The 9261-nt window shown below is 60.3% G+C and overlaps 1 protein-coding gene across 1 annotated transcript; it reads right to left on the bottom strand.

Moving 5' to 3' along the window:
- Positions 1 to 3032: 3032 nt before the first annotated feature.
- Positions 3033 to 4295, bottom strand: C2CD4C (C2 calcium dependent domain containing 4C). The gene has a single exon (XM_068981451.1). The coding sequence runs from the start codon at positions 4293 to 4295 to the stop codon at positions 3033 to 3035; it is 1263 nt and encodes a 420-aa protein (XP_068837552.1).
- Positions 4296 to 9261: the final 4966 nt, after the last annotated feature.

Consider the following 9261-nt stretch of genomic DNA (forward strand, 5'->3'; position numbering starts at 1 on the left):
CCCTGTAACCCACTCTGCCTGGTAGGGTCACCCAGTCCCAACTGGGTGCCACGACCAGAGCTGGGGGCCAGGCTGGATGCTGGTACAGGCTCTGAAGAGGAAGGGGTGACAAAGACACAGAGCAGCACAGGGCCACCCCAGGGCTGGGCTGGGGCCCCATTCTGGAGCAGCCTCACTAACACTATGTATCCTCTGGTCTGTGGCTCAAATGCCCCGCCCTTCCCAACTCTGTCCCCAGCATGATGAAAGGACTCTGTCCTGGTTCCCTGAGCTCTGGGACCTCATCATAAAAACCCGCTGTGGTCCTTGCTTGGGCACAGCTGCCCACCCCTCACCCCCAGAGCAGTCGCTGCACAGGAAGCACCCAGCCCTGCAAAATGAATCAATGAAAGCACAGCTGGCCTGCTTCCAAGCCCTGGGCCTCAGTTTCCCCATCTGTCAAATGGAGCAAATGCAACCAATGCCAGTCGCAGCTCCAACACTCCTGAAGGCTGAGCAGTCCTGGGCTGCAGACCTGCTCTGGTCCTCAAGCACTGCCTGCTCCCCAGGGCAAGCAGTGGTGGGTCCTCAAACACTGCTGGGTCTCCCAGGTCAAGGACACCACTTCCCAAAGGGATGGGGGAAGGCAAGGTCAACCCAAGTGGGAAAAGCTGGCGGTTCTTCAAGGGCGAGCAGAGGGTAGGGCTGGGACACTCGGGCCTTCACTGTTAGCTCCCTGGTTCCCCAGCAACCTTGGAGGAGTCCAGAGACCAGGTCAGGCCACAGCTTTCCACGTGCTGTCAGTAGGTTCCCTGAGACTGGAGATGGCCTTTCAGGGAGATAAATCTGCGGGCCCCAGAGTTGGGGACAGACAGGACCTCAAATGGCCTGTGAGCTGAGATGGGAAGGGGAACACAGCAGAGAGAGTCAGGAAGGCTTCCTGGAAGAGGTACCATGTCAACTAGAGTCTGAAAGCAGGTGAGTGGGGGTGGGGGCGCAGGAGTAGGAAGCATTCTAGGCAGAGAGAACAAGATGTGGGAAGGCATTGACGTGAACAGCAGACAGAGTACAGAAGGGGCAGCCCTGGCATCTCTTGCCTGTGGTTGCAGGGAGGGTGCGGGTTCACGTCTAGGCTGAGGGTGTGACCAGGCTGTCTCGGATGGGCGACCAGATGGCTGGTCTCTGCACCTGTGAGGGGGACATTCACGGCCTCAGGGGGTGAAAGCGCTGCCTGCACGCAAGTGTCCTTATAACAGGGCATGAGGGTCCCTGGGGACATTGCCCTGCTGCAGTCCTGCTTCTGTGCCGCCCCCACAAGCAGGAGAGCCCCGTTGGGTCTGAAAAGGCAGGGAGGCCTTCATGGATCTTGACAGTTCCCGCCACCCTCTCTGGAATTCAAGGCAAAATTTCTCTCTTGTTATTAAACAGCAAAGCCAGTAGAGTTCCACCCCCACATCCCCAAAACACCTTTATTGCACTAAAAACAGCATTTATAAACAAACACTTGGGGGAGGATGTCTTCAAGATGTACCCACAGTCAACTTCAAACACAGAGATATCAAACAGTGTGGGGGCCAAGAAAATGAGGGTCCCCAGGGATAAAGCAGGGGGTGGGAGCAGTTGGGGTCAGAGAAGGGGGCGGCAAGTCTGAGCATCTAAGTCCATGCGGGGCTGTCTGTCCACCTTCTCTGCCCACAGGCCTGGCCTGGGTAGTCCCCAGGATCAGAAAGCCTGAGGGCAGGCAGAGGCCAGAGGCCAGAGGGTGTGCAGCTAGGGACCGCAGCGCCAGGGGCCTTCAGTCTCAGGTTCAAGGGCATGGGTATGTCTCACCAGGTGTGCAGAAGGGAATGTGTGCTTCCCCTCCAGCCCCGGCTCCTTCACCCCTCCCCCAGGGTAATTTGGAAACCCAGAGCTGTGGTGTTGGGGGGACAACTTCTGAACTGGGAGGGGCACCCCAGGATCCCCACAAACCAGCCTGGTCCATCCTCGCCCAGCAGGCAGCCCAGGAGGCCCTTCTTCAGACTGTGTCGTTTCTGTTTGGCTGAGCCACAAAAATCAGTTGAGGACACACACACTGACAGGACAGTTAAGCCCATGCAGCTGTGTTAGCAGCATGAAAAGCCACAAGCAGGATCTTGTCCCACCCACCCTAGCCAGAACCTATGTACATCTGTGGAGTAAAAGTGGAAGCTGTCTGTCCCTGAACAGCACTTCCTGGGTCCAGCTGCTGAGGACCATGCTCAGGAGGGGTCGAAGACAGGGAGGAGCAGGGACCACCAGCTGGTGCTACTCTCTGGGCATGATCTGAGCTAGCCTTTCAGAGGTTGAAGGCTCTGGATGCCCAGCAGGGCTGCAGCGCCTGACAAGAGAAGGTGATGGAGGGCTGTCACACTTGAGGGGCAGAGCCATCATTCTCCTTCTCTTCTGGGACTTCCTCCTCAGCTGCCTGTCTTTGCCGGGAAGTGGCTCTCAGACGGGGTGGCACCCTCCTCCCTCTGACCGGCTCTCACCTCCGGAGCCTGGGAGGACTGAGGGCTGCCCAGAGACCGCCTAAGGCAGGAGAGGGTCCTCCCACAGCCCCATGGGGCCCCGCACTGCCTGGCACCCCTCTCTAGGGGGCGTCCGTCGGGCCTGGGGCAGGAGGACACTCGTGCCGCAGAGAAGACCTGGCTGGTCCTCAGGACCCGCAGTCTCTGGGTCTGTGGTCAGCCTCTGCTACCTCCCGGCCCAGATTCCAGAATTCCAGAAGCAGTAACCAGCAGCGGTGGGAGCATGAAACCTGGGGTATCGAAGGACTCAGCCCAGCAAGCTGGCCCTTTCTTTTCCCCAGCAGCCCTCTCTCCTCCTGTATTAAAAGTAACCCTTGGAAAAGAGCATGACCCAGGACACCCCCAAAAGAGGCCGCAGCATCAGGGCTCACTTGCAGGGTCCGGGAGGGGGCGGGGCCCCCTGCAGGACCCAGGAGGGGGCGTGGCCGTGGCATCCCCTGCAGGACCCAGGAGGGGGCGGGGTCTCCGCGGCCCGAGGGAGGCGGGGGGTGGGGGGGGGCCCCTCTACAAGAAGGGCAGCAGAGAGGTCAGGGGCAGCTCCTTTTCCCCGAGCAGCGTGTCCCGCTTGAGGCTGCTGCCCTTGTTCACCACCTTGATCCTGAGAGCCAGCTTCCGCACGCTGGCCGGACCCAGGCCGTCGAAGAAGAAGTCCTCGTTGAACACTGGGTGGCGGCTGTTCTTGACGATGGTGCTGCGCTGCTTCTGCAGCTTGCCCGGCACGAGGCACAGGCCCACACAGCAGTTGATGCTGCGGGCGTCGCAGAGCCGGTCGTATAGGCCCTCGGCCGCCAGCAGGCGCACGCGCAGGCGGGCCTGGGCCGCCTCGTACTCGGCCAGCAGGCGCACGCTGCCCCGAGGGCCCATGCGCACGGCGTGCTCCGCGCGGGACGCCGGACCAGACTCCGGGCCGGGCTCCGGGGTGGCCCTGCGGGGCAGGCGGCGCCGGGCCCCGGGGCTAGTGTCCGGGGTGCTGTCGTCAGCCGACAGGGAGCCATGGCGGCCCACAGAGTGCTTGAGCTGGCTCACCTTGGCCTGGCTGTCCTGGGCGAAGCCTTTGAGCAGTGACACGGAGCGCGAGAGCAGGGGGGAGCCGAAGGGTGAGGACTCGGCCGAGGACCCCGTGTCGCTCTCCCCGCCGCTGACGCAGCGGCCGGGGCTCATGAGGGTGCCGCCGGCCTCCCTGGGTGCCCCGTCCCCCCCATTGGCCTTGACACCCCCCCGACGGCGCCGGGTGCCTGGGGAGCCCACCTGGGCCAGAGCCCCGTGTTCGCTGTGGAACAGGGACTCCTTGCGCCGCGTGTGGGGGCTCTCGGCCAGCGTGGCAAAGCCATAGGACGTCTGGGCCTTGGGCACCGAGGGCAGCGACATGGCCCCCTGGGCCTGGGGGTCGGCGTTGGTGGCAGTCTCCTCGGCAGGCCAGTCCTCCGCGCTCTCGATCTGAATCACGTGCCGGGTGGCCGCCTTCAGTAGGCTCTTGCTCTCGGCGGCCAACTTGGCGGACAGCCGGGGGCTCCGGGGGGTGCGGCGGGGCGCGGCGGAGGCCAGGTTCTGCTCCGAGGTCGAGGGCCCCAGCTCGGCCTGCGCTTCGGGCTCAGCGGGGCCGGCGGGCAGCTTGGGGGGTATGAAGAAGTCTGGGATCTTGTCCGGTGTGAGCACGTTGCTGTACAGGGGCCCCTTGGCGGCCTTGTCCCCGCCCTCGCCCCCCGCAGCTCCATTCTCCCCCGATCCCCGAAACCTCTCCAAGAACCACATGTTGGTTTTCTTCATTGGGGCGCAGGCAAGAGCCAGGAGGGATCTGCGAAGCCTGGGAAGAGAAGGAGGGGTCGGGAGCGGCAGGCCCCCCTGCACCCGGGGGCTGGAAGCCAGGCTTGTGGCACTTGCCTGGGGAGCCCTGTGGGGGCCACCGGGGTGAGGAGGCGCTGCGGCCCAGCACGGGGGCGGGATGGGCTCACCCCTCGTCCACCCTCCCCGAAGGAATCACGCTTAACTTCCAAGCACCGAAGCCAGGCCTGGGAGGTGGGGGCGGCGCTGACTCCAGGGAAGCCCCCAGGGGACAGCAGCTCCACTCTTGCCCTGACCCCTGTATTGAAGATCTCAAAAGCGCTTTCTAAAGGGGTCCGCTCTCAGTGCACAGAGAAGACACCCCTGGGCACCCGGCAGACCCCTGGGTGTCCCAGCTCCGCCCCCCTCAAGCTCCCACCCACCTGTGGCTTCTCCCGGGTTGAGGGTCCGGGCATCCGGGGTGGGGGAAGGGAGAGGAGGTGAGTCTGGGGGCTGAAGGCGCGGCAAGCCGACCCCTCCCCTCCTCACCACCCTCCCTCCCGCCCCCGCGGGACTCGGCCGGGGGCGGGGGTTGGGGTGCGGGTAGGGGGTCCTAGCAGCCCCCGTGGAGCGTAGAGACCCGAACTCACCTTCTCGGGGGCGGGGGCCGAAGCTGGCTGGCCGGCGGATACGCCGGGGTCTCGGCGCGAGGGCTGGGGGCGCGGGGACGCGGGGACGCGGGCGCAGCCTCTGTCGGGCGGCGGCGGCAGCGCAGTCGGACTCATTCACCGGCGGGAAACCGCCCAGCCGGCCGCCGCGCCGCCGTATTCCTCCTAGTACGGCGGCCTTCCGCCCCCGCCTCGCCCGCCCAGGGACCTTCTGTGCCGTCTGCGCAGCGCTCCCCGCCCCGCCGCGGCTCCCACACCGGGGAGCCTCGCCGCGACTCCCGGGACTGAGCGGGGAGAGAGGCAGGTGGTCGCTTGGCTGGCGCCCCTGAAAACCCCAGGCTCCTGCCGCAGGTCGTCTGCTGGCCTTTTCTCTAGTGAGCATCTTTCCAGACTTACGATGACGAGTAAAAGAATAGCAGTAATAATAACCGCAGTTGAATTTATTATTGGGCACTTTCTCGGTGCCAGGCTCTTAACATTCTCGCCCCAACTCACTGTCACAAGCACCAGTGGATATGTCCATGACCGTCTCCAGTTTGCAGACGAGGAAGGTGAAGGTTTCCTTCTAGAAATACGGAACTAGCCTCTGACGCTCGGTCCTCTCAGTGCAGCCATCCAAGGAGCCGGCCAGGGTGCTGCTCCTTTATTTCATGGAGAGAGGTTTGTTGAGCACCTACTGGACGCTGGGGACAGTGCTGTGGCTTGGATGCAGCTGTCAACTTTGTGATGTGTCCCAGGGGGAAGGAGGAGGACAGGAGGACACCAGTACAGAAATACACAGGTAAATAGTAACTGTAGGCTTGATGGTTCCCGTGACAAAATGTAACAGGGAAAATGTGATTTGGGATGAGAGGATAGTCCCCCATGCACTTTGCAGGTGGGGAAACTGTCAAGGGCAAGACCAGGAGACCCAGGCATGGCAGCCCCGAATCCACGGGCATCCCTCAGGATCCCACATGCCACCCTGTCATCTGCCAGCCCCAGCCCCCTACTTGCTCACAGCTTCCTCCCTCCCAGCCTCAGTTTCCCCTCTGCAACACAAGGCCAACTGACCAGTCCCCAGTCCAGCAAGATAACCTATTGCCAGGACTGACACACAGCAGGAAATGCCTGGACCTTATTAAATTAGGATATCCCAGGAGCCACCCATGTTCCAGACATGTCCCAATCATCATTGCTGGAGCTGGATAGGGGTTAGTCTGGAGTAGCCACTGGTTCAACAGCATGAGGGGGATAGGGGCAGGCTGAGCTTGAGTTGGATGGAGCCCCTCCAGCTCTTCCATCTGACCTTGGAGTGAGGTGGGGCTCAGAGTACCATTGTCCAGATGGGGTAAGTGAGGCTTCCTCAAGAGTCTTTTCTCAGCTTTACTCACCTAGCAAATATCCAGCCTGCTAACGTTTGTTCTAGGGGCAGTGCTGGTGTGGCAACATAGGCTGACAAAGAAGGCAGGTACCAATGAATGCATCACCTCACTGCCGCCTCCAGGAAGCCCGCCCTGCCTGACCCACATCGCAGCCAGACAGAGCTCACGGAACCCCAGCTTCAGCTTTCATGAGGAGCACGGTTACTCCGAGAAGTTATTCCATTAATGTACATCGCCCCTGCTGGGCCTGGAGCCCAGGAGGAAAGTGGTGGTGGTCTTACTCCTGCAGGCCCCCAGGATGAGTGAGCGCTACAGTAGGAAGAGCAATGCCGAGGACAGTGAGGCACCTTCCTCCACTGTCCGCACCAGCACAGGGGCCCAGGACAGCAAGCTGACTGGCTCAGGTGTCCCGCTGACAGGCTGACCTGGTACTGTGGTTTCACTCTCCACATGCCCTTGCCACGCTGGGATGGGGTCTGTCCTCCCAGCTGGGTTGGGGAGGAGGCAGTGAGTTTATTCAGTAGCCCCCACCCCCCACCCAGTGCCTTCTCCCAGCAGCCTCTTGGCTCCATCTTGTCCCCATAGCACAACTCCTACTTGGGACTCTTACCACCTCTGTGCTTAAAAGGCCCCAGGCAGCTCTCCCTGGCACCAGGCTGCGCCCAGCTGTGTCCCCGACTCCACTGCCATCTGACCTCCCTTCCAACCTCTGGCCATCCTTCTGTCCCTCAAATAAGCTGTATTCTACACACCTGGGGCCTTTGCACATGCCATCCCTTCAGCCCAGATCTCTCTCCTCCTCATTCAGGGCCTCCCTGCTCATCCTCCAGAAACCCCACAAAGAAACCCACTTGGATTTCTAAGGACCCGCAAGTTCCGAGGTGCATTCCTTCCCACAGCTGTCATCATACACTTAGTGGTGACCTGCTGATGAATGGGTTTTGGCAAACTCCACAAGAGTGAGTCTGTCTTGGTGATGTTGCATCTCCATTATCCACCAGGGGATATCCACCAGGGTCTTGGTCAATAAGAGGAGGTCATGAAGGAAGATTAAAGGATATGAGGATGGGGGTGTGGGTGGCACGGACCAATGAGTGAAATGAACGATGTATGGGCGGTTAGAGGGATGGATGTGATGGTTACGTGGATGGACTGATAAACAATGGCTGGAAAAGTGGGTGAGTGAACAGATGGATAGATGGATGAATGAGTACATGGATGGGCATAGAGGTAGGTGAGTGGATGGATGGATAGATGGATGATGGATAGGTGAATGGATGATGGATGGATGGATGAATGGGAAGGTGAATGGATGGATGGATAAATGGATGATGGATGGATGAATGAATGGGAGAGTGAATGATGGATTCTTGCTCTGCCTTATGATCGCTTCCACCCTACTTATAGGCAGATCAGAGTGGCTTTTACTTCCCCACACCCTTACTAGATCCCCCCAGGCCTGGAGCAGGGCCTGCTGACAGCAAAGAAAGCAAAGCCCCTCCCCAGAACCAGAACCTGGGCAGAGATGTGACACCAGCCAGTGGTGAGACTGGTACCCCCTTGGGAGGGAAGGTTCCATGTTTGTGGGAGGGTTGTGAGGAGGGTCCTGGGGAGAGATGGGGGTCTCCCTGGGCAGGAGACATCATGTTTGGAAAGGTCAAGGGCAGTGTCAAAAGTGAGCGCAGGTAGCTGGGCGTGTGGTAAAAGTAGGTGCTTTCAAGTCGATAAAGGGGCTAGAGTGAGAACCAGGTGCTTCTCAAGAAATGAGGATGAGAAACATTGGGAGACTGAGAAGCCAGGCCATCCTTCAGAACAAGTCAGGAACAATTTGGAGAAGAAAACAAGCCGTGTTTTGCCAGATATCTGGAGTATCTTGAGTCCATAGGTTTGTAGCATTTGGGAGATAAATTCAGGTGTTTCCAAAGAGAGGGGTGGATATTTAACAGAGAAGTTGGTGTGTGCTTTTTCTTGCGATAAAATTGAGGGTCTGGGAAACGTCAGGGGACTCTGCCCCCAACTCTCTCCCCATAGCAGGGGCACACCAGGGCCTGGCTCTCTCCTCCCCAGCCCTGGGGTGCCAAATCTGGTGCTACCCTGGCTTCCCTGGACCCCAGACCCCCACCTCTAGAGGACCCCCACCCCAAGAGGACCCCCACCTCAAGAGAGCCCCCACCATGAGATGACACCCACTCAGAGAGGGTCCCCACCCTGAGGAGACCCTGACCCCAAAATGGCCCCCACCCTGAAAGGACCCCAACCCTGAGATGACACTCACACAGAGAGGACCCCCACCCTGAGAGGACCCCAGCCCCAAAAGGACCCCTGCCCCAAGATGACATCTACCCAGAGAGGGTCCCCACCCCGAGAAGCCTCGTAGATCACAGGAGGGCTCACACACCACACGGTCATTCCCAGGTTTAATTACAAACAGATTCCAAGCGTCCAGTCCAGGCTGACAGCTGGGAGGGAGGGGCCTCACAACAACCCCCTCCTGGGTCAGTGGTCATGGAGTTGACAGATGACCCCATCACCCAAGGCTTTCACCCACTTCAACACCCTCATCTGCCCTGGTCTGAGGACCCACAGCGCTTCAATTCTACCCCCAAAAGACAACTATGCACCGATTTTTCAAGTGGAAGATCTGAGCCTGGCGGGTACGGGAGCCCGTCTGCATGCCAGGGAGCTGGGGGCCTTCATTCCCCAGGAGGCGAACTGATGACCCTCCAGGAAGGAAAATGGTGCCCCTCGGCCTCATCGGGGACCTGGGCCAGGCTCCAAGGCGGATGGCTGCTTGTCGATATATTTTCTTTAAAGGCGAGAAAAGGTTCTGTCTTTGGTACGTACATCTTCACTCCAGGTGAAGGTGGCAGCAGGTGGGGGTGAGAGAGAGGGGTCATGCACCCCGTGTCCTGACCAGGTTGACCCATCCCAGCCCCAGGA

The sequence above is a fragment of the Capricornis sumatraensis genome, chromosome 9, assembly GCF_032405125.1.
Source record: "Capricornis sumatraensis isolate serow.1 chromosome 9, serow.2, whole genome shotgun sequence".
Classification (NCBI taxonomy): Eukaryota; Metazoa; Chordata; class Mammalia; order Artiodactyla; family Bovidae; genus Capricornis; species Capricornis sumatraensis.